The 22,685-nt window shown below is 48.4% G+C and overlaps 6 protein-coding genes across 6 annotated transcripts; 3 read left to right on the plus strand and 3 right to left on the minus strand.

Moving 5' to 3' along the window:
- Positions 1-5,866: 5,866 nt before the first annotated feature.
- On the minus strand, positions 5,867-6,079 carry DFJ58DRAFT_634901 (uncharacterized protein; the record flags this gene model as incomplete). The annotated part of the gene is made up of 1 exon (XM_041381266.1): positions 5,867-6,079. A coding segment is annotated over one exon (213 nt), but the record flags the coding sequence as incomplete, so codon positions are not given.
- Positions 6,080-6,548: 469 nt separating this feature from the next.
- On the plus strand, positions 6,549-7,286 carry DFJ58DRAFT_736827 (uncharacterized protein; the record flags this gene model as incomplete). The annotated part of the gene is made up of 1 exon (XM_041386858.1): positions 6,549-7,286. The coding sequence occupies one exon, from the start codon at positions 6,549-6,551 to the stop codon at positions 7,284-7,286; it is 738 nt and encodes a 245-aa protein (XP_041235443.1).
- Positions 7,287-8,635: 1,349 nt separating this feature from the next.
- Positions 8,636-8,989, minus strand: DFJ58DRAFT_736829 (uncharacterized protein; the record flags this gene model as incomplete). The annotated part of the gene is made up of 1 exon (XM_041386859.1): positions 8,636-8,989. One exon carries the CDS (start codon positions 8,987-8,989, stop codon positions 8,636-8,638), a length of 354 nt encoding a protein of 117 aa, XP_041235444.1.
- Positions 8,990-10,728: 1,739 nt separating this feature from the next.
- DFJ58DRAFT_736830 (uncharacterized protein) lies at positions 10,729-11,020 on the plus strand (the record flags this gene model as incomplete). The annotated part of the gene is made up of 2 exons (XM_041386860.1): positions 10,729-10,779; positions 10,850-11,020. The coding sequence occupies 2 exons, from the start codon at positions 10,729-10,731 to the stop codon at positions 11,018-11,020; spliced, it is 222 nt and encodes a 73-aa protein (XP_041235445.1).
- Positions 11,021-11,309: 289 nt separating this feature from the next.
- DFJ58DRAFT_719603 (uncharacterized protein) lies at positions 11,310-12,511 on the plus strand (the record flags this gene model as incomplete). Its single annotated transcript, XM_041384660.1, has 8 exons — positions 11,310-11,519; positions 11,577-11,621; positions 11,744-11,892; positions 11,929-12,097; positions 12,138-12,152; positions 12,205-12,284; positions 12,324-12,346; positions 12,459-12,511. 8 exons carry the CDS (start codon positions 11,310-11,312, stop codon positions 12,509-12,511), a joined length of 744 nt encoding a protein of 247 aa, XP_041235446.1.
- A 206-nt stretch (positions 12,512-12,717) lies between these two features.
- DFJ58DRAFT_736832 (uncharacterized protein) lies at positions 12,718-17,257 on the minus strand (the record flags this gene model as incomplete). The annotated part of the gene is made up of 16 exons (XM_041386861.1): positions 12,718-12,779; positions 12,818-12,901; positions 12,960-13,151; positions 13,213-13,275; positions 13,323-13,383; positions 13,443-13,519; positions 13,582-13,781; positions 13,869-14,085; positions 14,147-14,215; positions 14,265-14,366; positions 14,424-14,633; positions 14,682-14,745; positions 14,795-14,807; positions 14,866-15,524; positions 16,733-16,999; positions 17,054-17,257. The coding sequence occupies 16 exons, from the start codon at positions 17,255-17,257 to the stop codon at positions 12,718-12,720; spliced, it is 2,544 nt and encodes an 847-aa protein (XP_041235447.1).
- Positions 17,258-22,685: the final 5,428 nt, after the last annotated feature.

The raw sequence follows: 22,685 nt of genomic DNA on the forward strand, positions 1-22,685 counted from the left end.
AGCGAGGGCGATCTGGGTGTTAATACCCGAAAGCATCGGGGTACTTGGCACTCGGAACTCGGCACTCGGAACTTGGCACTCGGAACTTTGGCAACTCGGCACTCAGCACTTGGGACTCGGCACTCAGCACTTGAGACTCATTAAATCACATCTGTTTGAGATGATCTAAATTCTGATGGGCCCCTGAGAGCATGGGCTATCTGGGTGTTAATGCCCGAAAGCATCAGGGCACTCTGCACTTGGCACTCAGCACTTGGTACTCAGCACTCAGTAGTCAATATATAGTATTTGCATATATCTCACTTGAAATTCACCCGGTATATAGTATTTTGTTCATATCTCACTCAAATCACATCTGTTTGAGATGATCTAAAATTCTGACGGGCCCCTGAGTGTGAGGGCTATCTGGGTGTTAATACCCGAAAGCATCGGGGCACTTGGCACTTGGCACTTGGCACTCGGCACTCGGCACTCGGAACCTCGGTTCTCGGCACTTGGCACTTGGCACTCAGCACTCGGTAGTCAGTGTGTGGTATTTTGCATATACCTCACTCAAATTATATCCGTTTGAGACAATGTGAGTTCTGCCACACCCCTGAGATCAAGGGCTATCTACATATTAATGCTCGAAAGCATCAAGACCCAGACATCAAAAACATCGAAAGCATCGAACTTCTGATGCCAAAATTCACCCGGTATATAGTATTTTGCTCATATCTCACTCAAATCACATCCGTTTGAGATGATCTAAATTCTGACGGGTCCCCTGAGAGCGTGGGCTATCTGGGTGTTAATACCCGAAAGCATCGGGGCACTCGGCACTCGGAACTCGGCACTTGGCACTTGGTACTCAGCACTCGGTAGTCAGTGTGTGGTATTTTGCATATATCTCACTCAAATTATATCTGTTTGAGACACTCTGAATTTTGCCACACCCCTGAGATCGAGGGCTATCTACATGTCCATGCCCAAAAGCATCGAGACCCGACATCAATAACATCGAAAGCATTGAACTTCTGATGCCAACATGCACCCGGTATATAGTATTCTGTTCATATCTCACTCAAAATCACATCCGTTTTGAGATGATCTAAATTCTGACGGGCCCTTGAGAGTGACGGCTATCTGGGTGTCAATACCCGAAAGCATCGGGGCACTCGGAACTCGGAAACTCGGCACTCAGCACACGGCAGAAAGCTTGATTGCAACACTGATTGCACTGAGGTGGATGAGGGGAACACCTCCTGACAGTGATTGAATGCCCGAACACACCTGGGCACTCAGCCTTGGCACTCAGCACTCGGCACTCGGAACTCAGAACTGAGCCACTTGGCGCTCAACACTGGGACTGATCACCCTGTATCTTGGCTTGGTGCATATATCTCACTCAAATCATATCTATTTAAGGACTATCTAAATTCTGATGAATCCCGTGAGATCTAGGGGCTATCTGCATGTCAATGCCTGAAAGCATCGAGAGCCGACATCAAAAACATCGAAAAGCATCAAACTTCTGATGCCAAAATTCAACTGGTATATAGTATTTTGCTCATATCTCACTCAAATCACATCCGTTTGAGATGATCTAAATTCTGACAGGTCCCTGAGAGCGGGGCTATCTGGGTGTTAATACCCGAAAGCATCGGGGTACTTGGCACTCGGGACTCGGAGCTCGGAACTCGGAACTCGGAAACTCGGGAACTCGGAACTCGGAACTCGGAACTCGGAACTCGGAACTCGGAACTCGGAACTCGGAACTCGGAACTCGGAACTCGGCACTCAGCACTTGGCACTTGGTACTCAGCCCCTTGTAGTCAGTGTGTGGTAATTTGCATATATCCTCACTCAAATTATATCTGTTTCAGACAATCTAAATTTTGCCACACCCCTGAGATTGAGGGCTATCTACATGTTAATGCCCGAAAGCATCAAGACCTGACATCAAAAACATCGAAAGCATCAAACTTCCAATGCTGAAATTCACCCGGTATATAGTATTTTGCTCATATCTCACCCAAATCACATCCGTTTGAGGTGATCTAAATTCTGATGACCCCCTGAGAGCGAGGGCGATCTGGGTGTTAATACCCGGAAGCCTCAGGGCACTCGGCACTCGGAACTCGGAACTCGGAACTCGGAACTCGGAACTCGGCACTCGGAACTCGGAACTCGGAACTCGGCACTCGGCACTTGGCACTTGGCACTCGGCACTCAGCACTCGGCACTCGGCACTCGGTACTTGGTACTTGGTAGTCAGTACTCGGTGATTCGAGTCTCAAGACTCGAGACTTGTGATTCACAAGTCAAAATTTGAAACTAATGTGTAGTATCTTATGTATTTCTGTACTCATTTCACTGACTACCAAGTGCTGAATCTCGGGTCTTGGGTATCAGGTCTCGGTACTCGGTACTCGGTATTTCCAGATGACAAAAATGTATATCATCTTAAATTTGAATTTTCTTAACTCATAAAAATGTATGACTTTCCAGTTGGGTTTTGAATTTTGAGTTTGAGTCTCTTGAGTCCTGAGTCTGGGTGTTCAGGGCTCGGGTTTCAGGTTTCAGGTTTTGGGTTTTGGGTTTTGGGTTTTAGTACTTGGTACTTGATATTACCCGATGTCGGCCCACCCGTCTATGTCAAATTCTGCACTTCGGCCCACCCGTCTATCTAATATGACCCCACGTCGGCCCACCTGTCTATGTAATAAATAATTCACCTCACCCTCGGCCCCACCCGTCTATCTAATATTACCCCACATCGGCCCACCCGTCTATGTAATAAATAATTCACCCCACCCTTGGCTCACCCGTCTATCTAATATTTCCCTACATCGGCCCACCCGTCTATCTAATAAATATTTCACCGCTCCCTCGGCCCATCCGTCTACAAAATCATACTGATACGTCGGCCCACCCATCTATATAATACTATTTGCTATACATCTCTCCTCAGGTCTATAATATATGTCAATCCTACTCTACATATTACCCACATGGGCCCACCCATCTCCATAATAATATTTCTCCCGGCCCATCTGCTATCATCGATGATATATATAACATCAGCATAGATGGGCCCACCCGTCTCCATCGGAAATAATATTCCTCCCGGCCCACCCGTCAACATCGGGTATATACATAACATCGGCCCATAATCCGCTGGCCCGTATTACACGGGATATTATGTAGGTCGGGTGACCCGTATAATACGGGATTTGTCACTGAAGGGGCTCAACACACCCCCTCACCGAGACACCAGCTGCAAGCCCAGTACGTGTTTCTCGAAGAGGGGATGCACGAGGGCTTTAGTAAAGACATCTGCGGTGTTAATATGTGAAGGAAGCCACTTAAGCAAGAAGGTGCCTTTCTCAATGTGCTTGCGGATGAAGAGATAGTGAATGTCGATATGCTTGGATCGGATGTGATTACGCGCCTCAGTGGGGAGAGAGATAGCCCCCATGTTATCCATGTAGACCAGAATGGGGAAGGTAAGGGGTACGTGGAGCTGAGTGAGGAGGGACTTCAGCCAGAGTCCTTCTTGAATAACGTGCGTCACAGCCATGTATTCCGCCTCCGTGGATGAAAGTGCGTGAGTCGCCTGCTTCTTGGATACATACGCGATGATGCCTCCAGCATAGAACCAAACGTAGCCAGATATCGACAGCCGATCATCAGACGAGCTCGCCCAGTCGGCGTCGCAGTAGGTGTGAAGACCCTCATGCACCCGGGCACCCCCATAATGGAGACGGAGATTCTGAGTGCCAGAGAGGTAGCAAAGGAGGCGTTTGGCGGCAGCAAAGTGTGCCGGCAAGGGAGCAGAGTTGTGCTGAGCAAGGGAATTGACCGCATAAGGAATGTCGGGGCGGGTGCATACTGCGAGATATAAGAGTTCGCCAACAAGCTTCCTGAATCTGCTGGGGAGGTCTTCAACATTATCATAAGAGTCATGCGGTCTGCCGAATGGGTGATGAGAGTCGAGGGGAAGACGGACAGGATTGCAGTTCAGGAGACCGTATTCTTCGAGCAGGTAAGTGATATACTCCCCCTGATGCATTCACAACTGACGAGTGGCGAGGTCCCACTCGAACTGGATCCCCAGAAACTTCCTGACAGGGCCCAGGTCCTTGATACCAAAGCGCCCGTCAATTGTGCGCTTCACAAAAGCAAGGAAAACGGGGGAGTTCGAGGTACCAAGACCGTTGTCGACATGGAATCCAACTATGCAAATAGTATGCACCCCAGCGGTGACTTTGTCGAAGAGAAAGACTGCGTGATCAACAAGGCAGCATGAGAACCCTAGTTCTGTCATGACAGCACGAACCTCTTCATACCACTCCATCACGGACTGCTTAAGGCCGTAGATGGTACGAAGCATGCGCCACACCTGGGTATGCCAGTCCCCTTCCTCGAAACCCTTCGGTTGCCTCATGTACAACTCCTCCTTCAACATGCCCCACAAGAACGCCCTCTTCGCATTGAACACATCAAGGTCCCATCCGGATTTGCAGGCAAGTGCTGCGATGAACTGCAGAGAGGCGGTCTTGATGACGGGGGCGAAAGTGGCGCCATAATCGACTCCAGGAATTTGAGAGAATCCCTGGGCGACGAGATGCGCCTTGTGAATGGGTCCACCCTTACCATCCTCCTTGAACTCCAGCACCCACTGATTCCCAATCGCATGACGTCCCTCTGGCAACGCAGTTACCCAGTAGACTCTCATCTCAGACATGATCCCAAGTTCTTTCTTCATCGCCTTGAGCCATTCCTCGCGGTCCGGGCGCAGCATTGCTTCCTCGTAAGTGGCTGGAGGGACCTTCATGTCGTAGTCTGCACTCAACGGGTCACGTTTGCGATCACTGCGAATCGTGATATTCGCCTGCTCCTCGATGACAACAGATGCAAGTGCTTCAGGTATGTCAGAGTTCGGCTCTACCTCTTCCAGATCATCCGGGACGGTGGGGGTGGTATCCGTTGATGGAATGTCCAGCACCCCCTCGCTGGAGGGAGCTACCTCTGCACGATGTTGATGTGCATTGCGAAGAGCCTCTAGCCGGGCACGAGATGCAGCAAGTTCATCCTGGAATGCATGGCCAGCGTCGGTGAGCACACGCAAATGCGCTGATCGACGAATGGAAGGAGGCGAGGGAGGAGTGCAAGGAGCAGGAGTGCGAGGAGAAACAGCAGGAACAGCAGGAGGAGGAGATAGACTGGAAGCAGGCTGGCTCTCATCATCAGAGTCTGAATCGGACTGGGCATGGGAGACGCCAGGCATGTTCTCGTCGAAAATGACATCACGAGCGACAAAGAATGCACCGGTGTCGCAGTCATGAAGACGATATGCTTTTGTTCCCTCTGGGTAGCCAACAAAAATGGCATGACAGGAATGGGGACCTAACTTGGCCTGCAATTCCATGGGGATGCGGGCAAAACAGCGCACCCCAAAGACACGGAGATGGGAAAGGTCGGGCTGACGGCCATTAACAAGTTCGAAAGGAGTGGTGCCCGCGACTGGGAGGGCACTGGACTCAGACCTGTTCCACAGGTAACAGGCTGTTAGTACTGCCTCACCCCACATGTTTGCTGGAAGACAGGCAGTCTCTAACATTGCGAACATCCATCCTTCCAAGGTGCGGATGGCACGCTCCGCTTTGCCATTTTGCTGATGAGCATAAGGCGCCGACAGTTGCCTTACTATACCAGCATCCTGTAGAGCACGTGTGAAACCACTACTGATGAATTCGCCCCCATTGTCAGACCTAAAAATCTTCATGGTACGTCCAGCATGATTTTCCCAATGAGCACGTATTATCTTCCATGCCTCCAGGGCTTGATCCTTACTGGCAAGAAGCTGCACATTGAGAAGATTGGTGTAGTCGTCGAGGAATACAATGAAGTGGAGTTTGCCGTGGGGCGTGATGACTGGGAAAGGACCGCACAGATCGGAATGGATGAGGTCGAGCATTTGTGTCGCTTTGGGTTCAGTGGAAGGGGGGTATGGTCGACGAGGATGCTTGGCAATGATACAAGACTCACACTGCTGCAGAGGCATGGCATCTGTGACCATGACACCCTTGGCTATAAGGGGAAGCCGCTGGAGTAGGGACCCCAGGGGGTGTAGAAGAGGTGGCTGCAGGGTTTGGCCATGTTTGGAGCGGAGTTTGCTGGTAGCAGTTTAGAGTCGCGTAGTAGCTTAGCAATGGTCATCCTTCCTCGAGCGTTTGTCCAGTGTGAGAGCAGGCCTAGCCCACTCCAACTGGTGAACAGAGCGAGTTCTCCTCGACCAAGCTTCACTTTGGTCCTTCCCCCTTCGAGTCCAGAGTCCAGAGCCCAGAGCCCAGAGTCCAGATTACCCAGAGTTAGAGAGAGTCTCATTGAGTAACGAGCAACACGTATTAGAGTCAACAGACTCTAGTAGAGTTCAGTGTCACAGGGTAGAGAAGCCCATCGACACCGAGCACTTTCGTGTACGTTCACGCACTTCGGCGTACTCTCGCACACTTTCAACCGCAACCACCACTGTTTTTCGGCTCCCACACTTTTATAGCATCATGTCTGTCCCTGCTAGACCTTCCTGCCGCAAGTTTACTGGCATGCAGGACGCTTCTGAATGGATGGAAGATTATAGCTGTGCACTCGATGCCGTCGGCATTGCAATAGCCTCCCGCCATATATGCTTTAGCCGCTCTCTTGCAGGCACTGCATTACAGTGGTTTTTCGACTTACTGTACAATGAGAAGCTTTCTTGGCAAAAGCTCAAATCCGCATTTTTGACCAGATGGTCCCGCAACTTTCCGCATACCACGCCCGCAGTAATTGTTATGCCTCTTAACGCCTCTTACTCTGTCTATTCCGAGCGCTCCGCACAAGATCTCGCAAGGGAACAGAAGGCTGTGCTCATACGAGCTGGAACTATGGTTGCCCCCATCCATCTTTACAGAGACCGCAGCTTCCAGACTGTCTCCGTTGCAGCGAAGACTTACATAACATGCGGTACACAAACTGAGACAGTCAACACTGTCAGTCCACGACCAGTGCCTACTAACGGCATGAGCCCTGCTCAGTCATTTAACTGGGCAGATGATGTTGATTCAAACTGTTCTATTCACATTCCCCACTCAACCAACACTTCCATCCACGACAACCACGCGATTTTTCTGTTCTACAGAGCTCAAACACCAACCCATGGTCTAGTCTTCAGCGCCGTCACCGTCGGTCATCAGATCAATGCAGTCGGAGCTTCCCGCAGCAAGCACAGCCCCAGCCTGACTTCGAACTGCCCAAGGTAGCACTGGCAGTTGCAGCATCGGACAACGTGCTCGTCAAACCCTCTGTAAATTTCACTGCAGCATCAGCAACTGTTGACTTTGTTGCATCCCCGCCATGTCCAGCACTCGAAATACCTGGTGCGCAAATTCACATTGCGTCACTGGATTGGGAACAAGATCCACGTCTTCGAGATCTGAGCTGTGCTCTTCGAACACTAGGTTGGACACACATGTCAGACCAAGTTTCTGCATTTAGAGGGCGACGAGGACGCCGCCATTTTTTCAAGGGGGGCACATGGAGTAGGGGACCCCCGGGGGTAGGAGCCGAGTGGCAGCCGAGTAGCACCGTAGTTTAGCGAGCCATTCAGTGTCCTTCGGGCTTTGTCGTAGCGCAGTGCTCTTCACGACTTCTTGCCTTGCTCGCGACACGCAGGCACACAGTCGCGGATACACCGCTCCACCACTTGACAGCATCACCACCTGGATGACCCATGCATGTGTGCCAAAGATCCCATGTGACAGGGACACATGCAAATGCTGAGAGCTCCTGCGGCAAGGAAGGAGAGGCGTCCTCTGGGCGAACAAACTGTAAGTCGAGGAAGACTAACTTGCCAGTCATGGGAGTCTCCCCAATCAGCGTTCCCTGGGAAACTAGCTGACAACGTGCTGGACCAGGTAAGAAGTTGACCGCCCATCCTTTCTCCACCATGTAACCGACAGACAGGAGATTGATCATGGCCCCTGGAGCGTGAAGGCAGTTGGTCAGATGCAGGCGACGTGTCTTACTGTCAATCATCAGATCTGCGACACAGTCCCCACGGCCTGAAGTTGGAAGACATCCATGATTCACCGTCTTCACTGTTACGCGAGAGTTGTCAGTGAAGGTCCAGAAGAACTTGCGGCTCATAATCAAGGTAGATGTGGTGCCAGAGTTGAGTATTGTGGACATTGACTGACGAACAATACAGGCCATGTCATCAGGGTTTGGCAAAGAGTCTCCAAGGACTTCCTCAATGATGGCGCATGCTAAATCTGGCTGGGACTGAGGCTGATTGGATGGGAAAGATGTGCTAGTGTTGGTGGTCGCAGGAGGTGTGGGCACGTTCGACATGGCAGCAGCGGTGACCTCTTTGAAGGGCTTCTTGGTGCGTGCAGGTTGACCTCCTTTTCCTTCCATCCCTCCACCCGGTTGAAAGCAATGCTCACAGTCATGAGTTAGCGAACATGGCAAGCCTGCGCATGCTGGGTTGTCACAGGCGACTCCCTTGGGATTCAACTTATGCATGCGAATCCCGGTCTTCAGATTTTCCCTTGGAGTCAGATATGACATTGGCATATTCTGAGCCGGGCCCAGACAACTTGTGCTTGCCTCAGATTCTGTTGGCCTCTTCTGAGAGGGAGGCTGCAACAGTCGTGAACGTCATTGTGGGAGCAGTTGTCGAGGCAGTGGAGCTCGCTGCGAGAAGAGCGGAGGAAGAATTGCTGTATGATGCCATGGTCATGCGTTTGAAGATGATCCATTCCGGAGTCTGCGGCAGTCCCTGTAGAAGAAGAAAGACTGCTTCTCCATCGGTGAAGGTGATTGCCATTTCGGCAAATCGCCGTCTTGCATGCTCGAAGACACTAATATAGCGCGAAACGTCGTCGGTGTCTTTGAGTTTCTCAGCAAAGAGCTGTGCTTGCAATTCGAACTGAGAACTCATGTCTAGGCATCCAAAGTGCATGGCAAGGGTGTCCCATTGCTCGCGGGCAGTAGATGACTCATTCAAGAGTCCTTGGACGACAGCCGAGAGTTTCCGGCAAATGATACCTTTCGTTTGCGCGTCCTCTTTGATTCACTCTATTATGGCTTGCTTTTCAGCGGCAGTGGGATTCTCAGCTGTGGCGGGCGAGGGCATTACTGATGCATATTCTGCAAGTTATTGGGGTCGGTACCAGTGCTACAATGGTTCCAAAGTCCCTCTCCTTGCAGAGCAAGGACTACTCCTCGACGCCAGCTGGGGTATTCATCTGCACTCGTTAGTTCAACGATATGATCATATTTCCCCATATTAGAGAGTGACCAGGTTGATCGCGATAATTATGAAATGCAAGTATTTGAAGGGAGGGTGTGAAATCGAGTGTCTTCGTTTAATTCGGTGAGCTTATCGTAGACTTCGCGAATTCTGTGCTTGGCTAGAGCACAGGGCTCATAACCTATATGAAGTCTAGAGAAGACTCAGCGGGAGTTAATAGAACAACGCTATATTAATAAGTACCTAGAGAAGACTAGGTACATTACATGTCAATGAGTGTGTCAAGTACACGGTACAAGATACTCACCTCAGCAGGAGTTAATAGAACAATGCTGAGGTGGGAAAAAGGCGCGAGGCAAGTACATATGGGTCTATGGAGGATCTGTGGCTGAGTGGCGAAGGTGCTGTACAGTACATAGCAAGAGGAAAGAGAAGTATGGTTTCAAACTCGAAAAACGACGGTCGGGGTCACAAACGGTCCGATGCCCTCATCCACTTTCGATCAACGATTGGCACCACCATCGGATAACGAGCCGTCAGCTCGCGACGAGAGGACACACCCCATACACCCCCCTGGTTAGCCACCCTCAAGCACGCTTGATCCCGCGCCGAAAAACGACAGGATTTTGGGGGGAGGGACAAACAAAAACAAAGGTGCGTGCATGCCTAAAGCACCAAGGGCGAGGGATCGCACCAACTCATAGCCACAAGCAACAGATATGTCGCGGGCATCACAGACGCGAAGGAACAGCAAACTGTTTTACTCACTGATGGCATAGTGCTTTTGATTTTGCCATTTGGAAAGACAAAGGAATGGGGGAAGCTCTCAGCAAAAGGACAGTTAGCACTTAGGGGAGGAATGAACGAGAAGGACGCAAGGATGGGAGCCTGGCTGCTGAAGAATGAAGAAGGTTATATATGCAAGGTATTGCCCATGCCGTCACTTGCTCGCTGCCGCTAAACTTTGCATCTGTATTATTTCTTTCGAGCGCAGATCCTCCACCAGCAGGTGATCTGCCCCATCGCGAACTTCGGCCAATTCCAGCAGTGGTGTTGCTACCATGATACATCAAAGGTATGCCACTTCTATCTTGGCTGCCAGTGATCCCCATCTGACTCAAACAACTCAACGATCAGGCAGAGCGGCATGCTGTCACCTCACTTGTCACCCTCACTTGTTCTTGAAGCCCTCGGTGATATGAAGATCAACTGGAGGTGTCACGCTGGCTGTGAACATCTTTTTTTGCCCGAGAAACACCTGGTGGACTAACATCACTCCCTGCGACACTCAAGGGGAACAGTTGGACTATGGCCTGTCGGTTGGAAAAAAGACAGTCCCCCATGCTCACTAAGTCAGTTTCTTGGTTCTGAACAGCAGTTTTCTTAACTAATATTTCTATCCCTTCCCTTCCGCCCTTCATGGCCCTCAAGTTCTCGAACCAGACCACATGCCAGGCGAGTGGCTTTATTTCAAATTCGTCCTCAAGAGGGGTTTCACGGTGAGCTCTCCCTCTCACCTTCGAACCATCATGTCTACTACACTACCTGAATCTGTCCAACACTTTCCAGGTCTCTGGCCTCCTTCCATCTGTGTCAGCCAGCAGCCTTGAAATGGACGACATCGCGGAGGATGTCACTGCTGAGCAGGAGACTCTTGTTGAGTCAAAGTCAATGGATGGCATGATTGACTTCGCAAAGCTCCAATCCACGCTCATGGATGCGTCCAAGGGGCGTGACTGAAGGCACGGACTCAGAATACAAGAGGTTCGTGTTCGTTCTTTCTTTGGCCCTCGCAGTTTCTGATGGTGGATTACTGCTTATTTGGGCAGGCTAATGAATCAGGCAGTGGTGTTCCTCACTGGCGTGCACCTGCTGTGCAAGGACGAGGTTTTTTTTTTGCAAGAGACCACGTGCTGACACACCATGGCTGATTGTGGCCTGGATCATGAACTCGTGAGTGATACTGTCCGACTTGGAGATGTTGATGATGGTGATGGAGCTCATTGAAGGTGCGACTCGATCAACATTGATGGCACACAAAAAACCATCGAGCGAAGAGCGCAGCACGTATGGCCATGCACAAAAGATGTGTGCCTCTATGACATACGCATTTGGTAGGCTCCAGGGCCTTGGGAATATGTGGTGGCACAAGTCAGATGTTGGGGGTGGTATCATGGTTGGCAATCCCTCCATATCAACAGAAGTGTCCTCTTTCATGTGCTCGCTCCAACGTCACAAGGTGACCTTTTCTGACTCTCTGATTCTGACCAGCCCGAGTTACTCAACACCTGGGTAGGTCAAGGCTGGCGAAGTGGCAAATAGTGCCCATGCCATAACGACGGTGAGCAGTTTCTGACCTCCCAAGCCATCAATAACCATAGTTTAACTCTTTACAGGATATTCTACTCAAACTTTACCACCACAACCACCCTCGACGAAAACTGGGCTATTCATCCTTACCAGCCTGGCGAGCGTCTTAGCTCGCACCGCTGGGGTGGTGGCCGTGCTCGGAGGCTGTTGCAGGCCGCATATACCCTAGCGTTTGTGTGTATGCTGCGCTTTGATGAGGTCCTCAAGATCCAGGCCCATGACTTAGAGTGTTTGAGAAGGGGGTGACACTACACCTCCCTTTCTGCAAGACACATCAGAACGGAGGTGTGCGATATGGACATGCTGATGTTGATTTTTTTCGTGTCTAACTATCATCCAGATATCAAACCATTCCATCTGTGGGTCTTCCCACCGCACGAGGCCCACATCTGCCCTGTCAGGGCCCTCACAGCCTGGTTGGGCGAGTCAAGGATTGAGTCTGGGTATGTTTTTTCGGAAAATTGCCTCAGGTGATCGTGTAGTGGAGGCCAACACCCCAATGGTGAGTTCTGGTGATGCTCTGGTGGCCAGAAATGTTGCTGATGCACTTATAGGCCTCCGAACAATTCTTAGAGCTTTTCTGCAACAACCTGCTGGACATTGGCATCGATCCAGCCCCATATGGCACCCATTCGTTCTGACGAGGAGGCTGCCAGTACCTACATATTGAAAGGCGCTGGGCACTAAGGAAGATCTGTGAGTGGGGAGGCTGAAGTGCCGAATTTTCGAATTTGACCATAGTCAAATATCTCATCTCATTGAATGACGACCCTGTCGAGCCAAGGGAGCATTTCTTCAATCCTGATAGACCCCCCCACTGTCAAGTGCCCACACTGTGGGAGATGCTGCCCTTGTGGCTGATTTTTCTATGTTCCATTCTTGTCGTCTCTTCTTTTCCTCACTCTGTTTTGTTTCTGTTCCTCCCGTTTTTCCAGGGTCATATGAAAGTTCCTGTACACTCACACATAGACTCATTGTTTCCAAAGCAAATCCCAGCGAGCTCAGACTCTGGCCTAGATAGTATACAGTACTCCATGTATATCGCAGTAACTGTGCAATGTGCTCATTTAATCCTCCTCTTCTTTGACACCATCCAGGTCTCCTTTCACATCCTTGCCCTCCTTTGGGTCTTTGGACACCATCATCCTTCTCCGAGCCTTCAATCACCGTCACCCTCATTCTCCGAGTCTTCATCATCATCACCCTCGTGTCTTTTCAAAATCTCAGTTACCACCCACTCCTCCGATACATCTCGCATCATTTCAATGACGTCCATGCCTCACGCATAGTTTTCCAGCTGTCTGTATACCTTCTGGATGACCACCTTCAGTAAACCCATATTGCTCTGAGAGTAGTTTGATGGATGCTGCAAAGCCGAGACAGGCAAAATGGAGGATGTCAACAGTGTGAATGTCCAAGTCAACATCCAAGTTCTCAGGACTGCTGCTGCTCATCTCTCTGGTGTATTTGTTGAATGGTGTCGACATGGCAGCTAGTATGACTGCAGTAGTAGTGCCGTCAGTGCAGGCCTCTGTTGGAGATGAGATTTGAGCAGTACATACTGGTAGGCACCTTCAAGTTGTGAGTGGTTCTGAAGTGGTTCGAGTTCAAGTACTGGAAGGCCCCTAATGTAATCAACGCTGTTTGTTAAGCCCCTACTGGCCCTACTCACGGTGCACCATTCGATTTTCCAATTTTTGGACTTCTGCCACAAAACACGTCCATAGGTTGCACTACGAAATAAATTTTACATTGTGACTACTTAGTATAGTGCCTACAGTCAATCATGGACCTCCTTCAGGTTGCTAGCCATTAGTTCCTTGTATTTCTTCGCGATGTCCTGCATGATTTGGGAATGCATGGACATGACTAATAGGTATCCCCTAAAAGACAAGTGAAGAAGAAGTCCGAGCCAAATTCCTCGCGAGCACGCCCCATGAGGGCAAAGTTTGCATCCTTGTGCTCTTCATGGAGCTTGTGAACGATGGCAGTGAACTTCAAGGGCTCGCCATTGGCACCACTGAACTTGGCCCAGAATTGCTCTGGGGTGCCTTGTCGGTACAGCTCAACAATGTCCTGTGGAACAGAAGCAGGAGACGAATCAGGATAGTTGAGGTCAGCTATGGAGAAACTTGCACATACATGCCAGTCAGCTCACTTGTTTTTCGTGCCTTTCCACTGCTGATCATGGCTGTAGCGATAGAGCAAAGGCCAGTACTCAATTGCAATTGGGTGGCCCTGGATGTTGATGACAGACATGCCCTGCCAGTGCTCCGTGTGATCGTCCCACATCCCATTGGCCGCAATGTTTTTGACAAAGCTGATGGCAGGCGGGTCCGTGATTTCGCTGTCAGCCACTTGCAGCATTGTGCCATTCTCAAGCTTGAGAAGCCGCATCCTCTTGGTGCTCAGCTCAGTGGCCAGCGCAGGTTCCTCTGGTGTGCACACAGTAGAGGTGCCTGCATCCTGAGGCCCAGCAGGTAGCCCAGCTTGAACTGTGCTTGGCTGGAGGGGCCTTGGACAATGTCGACCAGCCCTTGTACCCACCACTCTGGATGATTGCATCTTCCAAGCTCGCATCAGCACCCACAGAATGCAAAGAACTGGTGCTCACAGGAGTGGAGTTGCCAATGTGAGAGCAGGGAAGGGTGCTCACAGCCAGGTGCAAGCTGTCCATCTGTCAGTGCATATGGGAATGCATGATGATGGCATTGGCCTGCCCATGCGGTGCATCAGTCTCTCGAAAAGGGGGCAGTATGCAAGTGGTACTTACCCAAGGCAACAGCCGCTGCAACTTCGGCTGTTGTGCAGGTGTCTTTGGAGGGGGTGACTGTGGTGATGTCAGAGGTTGCTTCACTGAGTAACTCAGTGCGACACTGAGTTGATTGCTTTACACGACGTGCCTTGGTCTTGCTTGCCAAACCTGTCCGTGGACCTTTGTGAGCTTTGCGGGCTCCAGACTTGAGGCTTGAAGACGAGGTGACTTGAGCATGCTGAAAAAAATGACTGGGAGAGGTGTGGTTTCACATACCTATCCCATGCATTTCAGTCGCGGCTGAAGCCTTCAAGACGCTCAAGAAGAACGGCCTTGGTGCCTGAGGAGGGGAGGTTGAGCTGAATGCACTGCTGCCTCATTGCTTTGACGTTCATAGTGTAGCTGCCACACCATTAGAGTCAGCTGAGGGCAAACAGGAGGGAAGGGGATTGAAACCTACACAGAAAGGTAGTGGATCTCCGGCTCGCCATCTGGTTTGAAGCGAAGTGGGAAAGGGAGTGACTGCTGGTCCGTGTTGATCGAGGCCCGGATTGCACTTGCTCCCGGATCAGTGGTGTGGGCCTCAGCAGACAGCTGCGGTGTTCCAGCATCGGACAAGACAGAGAGCTGAGCTCTCCGCTCAAACATGCGTGCATCAACACTGCAGAACAAACCATGATCAGTTGAGGAGTCTGTGGCAGCAGTGATGCCCCTGGTGGCTGCATGGCTGAGGACAGGAGTCATTGTGATGGTGGTGGAGTGGCAGTTCACGATGCTGGCATTGCAATGCTTGGTGTGGGTTGGAATAAAGCAAGGACACCAGCCACAGAATGAGTTGAGCGGGATTTTTGGCCTCCACCAGGGGTAGGTAATTACGAGACTGATGAAGATCAACGCAATTACCAGGGCGAATGCGCCACCAACACTAATGGAACTTTGCTGAGGAGCAGGGATGGCAGTGGCTGCGCCCGAATTGGACTCGTTGTTTGAGGATGATGCAAAGGTGTCTGTGATCGTTGGAAGGAGGAGGGCAGCAGAGTCTGGAAGCAGCGCGTCGTCAACAATGGTGGCATTGGAGATGAGCTTGCGCTCCGACGCAGCTGCGACCAGCGCTGAGATCTAGCAAAAGAGGGGCTTTGTTAAGACCGTACTCAAGTCATATCGGATCCGAAGGGCTTCGGCCTCAGCTTGTGCGCTGTGCGCTGTGCCCCTTTCCCGAGTCTTGCCCCTTATTTCAGAGTGCTAGAGTATCACATCTAGTGAGACGGATAAGTATCGTGACGGATCTGTTAAGTCTTCCGGATATCGAATGTATAGAGTAACAGCTAATCTGGATCGGATCCGAACTAGAAACTAACGGGTGAAGACTGTCCGAAGACAGAGACGGATATATAGACTATAGGAATCAATCCTAAGTCTTGGAGTAGACAAGAGTATCGTACTCAAGTCCGGACGGATAATGGAGGGACTCAGAGTCCAGACAGAATGAGTGCAATCTAAGATGATATTCGAACTGATCTACTACAGCGCATGTACAAGGGTTTATATACTACGGATAACTAACGGAATGATTGATAAGCAAAGGTGCGAGGCTATGTATGAAGTATAAGCAAAGTATGTGTACAGCATATTGGTAAGTCAGACAGATAACGTATCATAACCAGGAATGAAGTATAAGCTAAAGCGGATCAGTAAGTGTAGCAGATCAGTAAGCATAATGGAAGTAAAGGATAACCGGTATACCGGTGTACAAGAATGCCAAAAGGAGATGAACGATAGTTAGAGTTATATGAACAGGACATGAAATAAGGATTAGATCGGATCTGTGGACCGGACGACGGATATGTCCATCGGATCTGGATCAGATCTGAGATCCAGATCTTCAGATCTGTACCCGGGAATATGGTATATGACAGGCTTCATTAGTACTGGTCTCGAAACGGGAAACATATGCATAGAATCGGTTCCTGGGGGCCTCTGACCTGCAAGGAAAAGGGGGGGAAAGCACCGTCATCAGCAAAGTACTGATTTCGTGACAAAGTGTCACAACAATAACAAACATTTACAGAACTACACAAGCGTCACAAACAACACAAGCCAACAAGCAATTGACATTACAAATATCTACAGAGCGATACAAGCAGCACAAACAAACAAAGTAACAAAGTATGTACTAGTAGCGCTCGAGATAATATCATACTAGAAGTGTGAAAATAAAAATATCTTGATGTTGCCAGGATTGTTTGTGACAAAGATGTATGTCAAGAGGTGTCTGCAATCATCTCAATGGTGATAAGTTATAACGAAACCAACAAATGAGCACTTACCATTAAACCTGAGTCTGAGCGAGCGAATGCTGCAATACCACTCTTCTTGCGCTCCATGTGCATGTGTCCAACATTGAGATCCGCATTCAATAAATGGCAGTTTGCTACCTCCGCACGACAGCGCCACAGGTCGAGAAGTATAGATTGATGTTCCAGAATACAATCGGCAAGATGTTTCTCCGCCTCACATACTTTCCGTTTCGCCTTAGCTGCCTCCAGGGCGAGGTCAGAGTCACCTTCGGACTCAAATAAAGAGTAGTTTACATCCTACCAAAGACAGGTAAGAATAATAATGTACCACAGCGAATAATTGAGGCTTACAAGGTGAGTATCCATAGCAAAACGAGCCTCCCCTCCAATCAAGCTTGATGAGGTGTGCGGCGAAAAATTGGTCATTGGCTGGTGAGGTTTTTGAATGGATCTGAGGTAATTGGGAGATGTGTTAAAAAGAACAGTGTGACGCTGACTGTATTCAGAGAACGAAGATTGAGGAGAGGTTTCTGAGTCGAAGCTGTGAGAGTTCATGAATGATATATGAGTGATATGGATACTACTATGTGAGTGGCAAATATTATGATAGAGTACAACCAATAGCATTACACTGTGTGAATTCTTGAGTCTGAATCAGATGTCAACATGTCCAAAGTGCAGGAAAATGTTTACCAAGGAAAGCAGTGTTACTTGACATCTCAGCCAGCCCCGAATGTTGTGCCATAGCTACTTGCGTGACATAGTTGATATCTCTCAGTTTACGCAGGTGCAACCACCACGGCGCGATGGTTCACCTTCAGCTCCAGAACCTGACCCAGATACTCGCGTCGAGGATCAACAACAATCTAACAACTTTTGGAACATCGGCGATGACTTTGGTTCACTCGACAATGATTTTGGAGTGGCTGGGGAGTCTTTGGAGGAGAAGTATGAGGGTGCCGGGCTTGTTATTCGGAAAATGGGTCAACCTTTTTGGATGTATTTGATGCCGATGAATTTGCGGAGTACAGGAAGGACAATCTCTTCTACCCTTTTGCGTCCAAGGAGGAATGGAAGTTGCTGACTATCTCCTTCGCTCATCCCTGAGTATGGCAGCAATTGATGAATTCTTGAAGCTTCACATGGTATGGATTTGTACTCTGACAGTGATTATTATAATATAACTTATCTGTCAGATCCAAAATTTACAACTATCATTCAGCAACGCTAGTGAATTGTGTAGTCGTGCCGAGATGCTCCCCAGCGGACCAAGCTGGAAATGCCAGACCATTCCCTCACTTCATCCTACAAAACTTCCTATCCGCTTATTCTGGCGAGATCCTATTGAATGCCTGGAAAGCCTTTTCAGCAATCCTCTGTTTCATGATAAGCTCAATTTCGTCCCTCGTCACATGTACAAAATGGCAGCGCGGCTTCTGAGGGTATATTCTGAATGGTTGACAGGTAATTCTGCATGGGACGTGCAGGTATGTGCAGGTTCAGTCTACTCATTTTGCACTGTCTTGAGCCCCTTCAGTGACAAATCCCGTATTATACAGGTCACCCGACCTACATAATATCCCGTGTAATACGGGCCAGCGGATTATGGGCCGATGTTATGTATATACCCGATGTTGACGGGTGGGCTGGGAGGAATATTATTTCCGATGGAGACGGGTGGGCCCATCTATGCTGATGTTATATATATCATCGATGATAGCGGATGGGCTGGGAGAAATATTATTATGGAGATGGGTGGGCCCATGTGGGTAATATGTAGAGTAGGATTGACATATATTATAGACCTGAGGAGAGATGTATAGCAAATAGTATTATATAGACGGGTGGGCCGACGTATCAGTATTATTTTGTAGACGGATGGGCTGAGGGAGCGGTGAAATATTTATTAGATAGACGGGTGGGCCAACGTAGGGAAATATTAGATAGATGGGTGAGCCAAGGGTGGGGTGAATTATTTATTACATAGACAGGGTGGGCTGATGTGGGGTAATATTAGATAGATGGGTGGGCCGAGGGTGAAGTGAATTATTTATTACATAGACAGGTGGGCCAACGTGGGGTAATATTAGATAGATGGGTGGGCTGAGGGTGAGGTGAATTATTTATTACATAGACGGGTGGGCTGACGTGGGGTCATATTAGATAGACGGGTGGGCTGAAGTGCAGAATTTTACATAGACGGGTGGGCCGACATCGGGTAATATCAAGTACCAAGTACTAAAACCCAAAACCCAAAACCCAAAACCCAAAACCTGAAACCTGAAACCTGAAACCTGAAACCTGAAACCTGAAACCTGAAACCTGAAACCTGAAACCCGAGCCCTGAACACCCAGACTTGGGACTCAAGAGACTCAAAACTCAAAATTCAAAACTCAACTGGAAACTCATACATTGTTACGAGTTAAGAAAATTCAAATTTAAGATGATATACATTTTTGTCATCTGGAAATACCGAGTACCGAGACCTGATACCCAAGACCCGAGATTCGGCACTCGGTAGTCAGTGAAATGAGTACAGAAATACATAAGATACTACACATTAGTTTCAAATTTTGACTTGTGAATCACCAGTCTCAAGTCTCGAGACTCGAATCACCGAGTACTGACTACCAAGTACCAAGTACCGAGTGCTGAGTGCCAAGTGCCAAGTGCCTTCCGAGTGCTGAGTGTCCTGATGCTTTCAAGCATTACCACCCAGATAGCCCTTGCTCTCAGGGGTCCATCAGAATTTAGATTATCTCAAACAGATGTGATTTGAGTGAGATATGAGCAAAATACTATATATCAGGTGAATTTCAGCATTGGAAGTTCAATGCTTTCAATGATTTTGATGTCGGGCCTCAATGCTTTCAGGCATTGATATGCAGATAGCCTTCACTCTCCAGGGTCCTTCAGAATTCGGATCGTATTTCAGCATCAGGAGTTTGATGCTTTCAATGATTTCAATGTGAGGCCTAGATGACTGTGTTCATTGACATGTGGATAGCCCTCAATGTCAGGAGTGTCGCAGAATTCATATGGCCTCACATGGACATATGAGGTAATGTAGGACATTCTCAACACATCAGGAGACACATAAAAACACATCATAAGGCACTACATCATGTCTTCAATAGTTATACCTATGTGTAGTATGATAGTGTGATCTTTAATATGCTGTTCAGGCTGACACTCATCAAGTATCACAGGTCTATTGTACAGACTTAGAATAAAATACAATAGTCTTAACTTGATAGTCATTACACGATAGTCTTCACTTGATAGTCTAATATGATTGTTGATTACTACATAATACATAAGCTGTGAGGGTTAGGATTATTATGGAAGATATGACAGTCATGGTTATTAAGAAAGCTTATATTATGCCTAGCAAGTTAAGACTATTGAGTTAAGACAATCATATCCTTAGTCTAGTAAGCATTGTCAAAGCTTGTGACCTTCTGGTAACCGTGTGGCAAAATCATATTTTGCTGATGTATATATCTTGTGATTGTAACTTTCTTGCACCAGTGCACAGTGATTGCCTTGAATTTCGAGTTTTTTTGTATTTAGAGATACATACCACTGACAGATACTGGTTCAGGGACTGGAACAGTACATTGGAAGCCAATCTATCATATTATACATAGGTGTGATCATAGCAAACCTGATGCAGTCCCTGATGATGTGTTTTTATGTTTCTCCTGATGTTTTAGAATTTTTCCCACACAAGGCTGACAACAAAGACATTGAACCTGCGAAGCTCAGACACACCCAATAAATTGTATTTTGCTCATATCTCCCTCAAATCATGTCTGTTTGAGGCAAAATATGATCCCCAACATCCCTTCAATAGTATATGCAATATATAAGGATACTAGGACAACAGGATTTATTCCTGTTGTGCTATGTGCTTACCCTTGGTGCAAGGCCTGACATCAAAAATCACCTGATATATAATATTTTGCTCATATCTCACTCAAGTCTTATCCGTGTGAGACGATCTGAATTGTGACAGGCCCCTGAGATCAAGTTCTATCTGCTTGTGAATGCCTGAATGCATTGAGGCTAGACATTGCAAACATGGAAAGCATTGACCTTACAATGCTGAAATACACACAGTATATGGGATTTTGCTCATATCTCACTCAACTCTTATCCATTTGGGATGGGCTAAATTCTGCCAGACCCGTGAGATCTAGGGCTATCTGCATGTCAATGCCTGAAGGCATCGAGGCTTGATATCAATAACATCAAAAGCATCAAACTTCTGATGGTGAAATTCACTTGGTATATAGTATTTTGCTCATATCTCACTCAAATCACATCCGTTTAAGATGATCTAAATTCTGACGGGCCCCTGAGAGCGTGGGCTATCTGGGTGTTAATACCCGAAAGCATCGGGGCACTCGGCACTCGGAACTCGGCACTTGGCACTTGGAAATCGGAACTCAAAACTCGGCACTCAGCACTCGGTAGTCAGTATATACATAGTATGGTGCAAATATCTCACTCAAATTATATCCGTTTGAGACAACGTGAATTCTGCCACACCCCTGAGATCGAGGGCTATCTACATGTCAATGCCTGAAAGCATCGAGACCCGACATCAAAAACATCGAAAGCATCGAACTTCTGATGCCAACATTCACCCGGTATATAGTATTCTGTTCATATCTCACTCAAATCACATCCGTTTGAGATGATCTAAATTCTGACGGGCCCCTGAGAGCGAGGGCTATCTGGGTGTTAATACTCGAAAGCATCGGTGAGCTCGGCACTCGGAACTTGGCACTCGGCACTTGGAACTTGGAACTTGGAACTTGGAACTTGGAACTTGGAACTTGGAACTTGGAACTCGGCACTTGGCAGTCAGTATATAGTATTTTGCAAATATCTCACTCAAATTATATCCATTTGAGACAATGTGAATTCTGCCACACCCCTGAGATCGAGGGCTATCTACATGTTAATGCCCAAAAGCATCGAGACCCGACATCAGAAACATCGAAAGCATCAAATTTCCAATGCTGAAATTCACCCGGTATATAGTATTTTGTTCATATCTCACTCAAATCACATCCGTTTTAGATGATCTAAATTCTGACAGGCCCCTGAGAGCGAGGGCTATCTGGGTGTTAATGCCCGAAAGCATCGGGGCACTCGGCACTCGGAACTCGGCACTCGGCACTCGGCACTCGGCACTCGGAACTTGGTTCTCGGCACTTGGCACTTGGTACTCAGCACTTGGTAGTCAGTGTGTGGTATTTTGCATATATCTCACTCAAATTATATCTGTTTCAGACAATCTAAATTTGCCACACCCCTGAGATCGAGGGCTATCTACATGTTAATGCCCGAAACCATCAAGACCCGACATCAAAAACATCGAAAGCATCAAACTTCCAATGCTGAAATTCACCCGATATGTAGTATTTTGCTCATATCTCACTCAAATCACATCTGTTTGAGATGATCTAAATTCTGACGGGCCTCTGAGAGCAAGGGCTATCTGGGCGTTGATACCCGAAAGCATCGGGGCACTCGGCACTCGGAACTCGGAACTCAGCACTCGGCACTCAGCACTTGGGACTCGGCACTCAGCACTTGGGACACATTAAATCACATCTGTTTGAGATGATCTAAATTCTGATGGGCCCCTGAGAGCATGAGCTATCTGGGTGTTAATGCCTGAAAGCATCGGGGCACTCTGCACTTGGCACTTGGCACTTGGTACTCAGCACTCAGTAGTCAATATATTGTATTTTGCATATATCTCACTCAAATTATATCCATTTGAGACAATCTGAATTCTCCCACACCCCTGAGATCGAGGGCTATCTGCATGTCAATGCCTGAAAGCATTGAACTTCTGATGCCAAAATTCACCCGGTATATAGTATTTTGCTCATATCTCACTCAAATCACATCCGTTTGAGATGATCTACATTCTGATGGGCCCCTGAGAGCGAGGGCTATCTG

The sequence above is a fragment of the Suillus subalutaceus genome (assembly GCF_016647625.1).
Source record: "Suillus subalutaceus strain FC151 chromosome Unknown DFJ58scaffold_298, whole genome shotgun sequence".
Lineage (NCBI taxonomy): Eukaryota > Fungi > Basidiomycota > Agaricomycetes > Boletales > Suillaceae > Suillus > Suillus subalutaceus.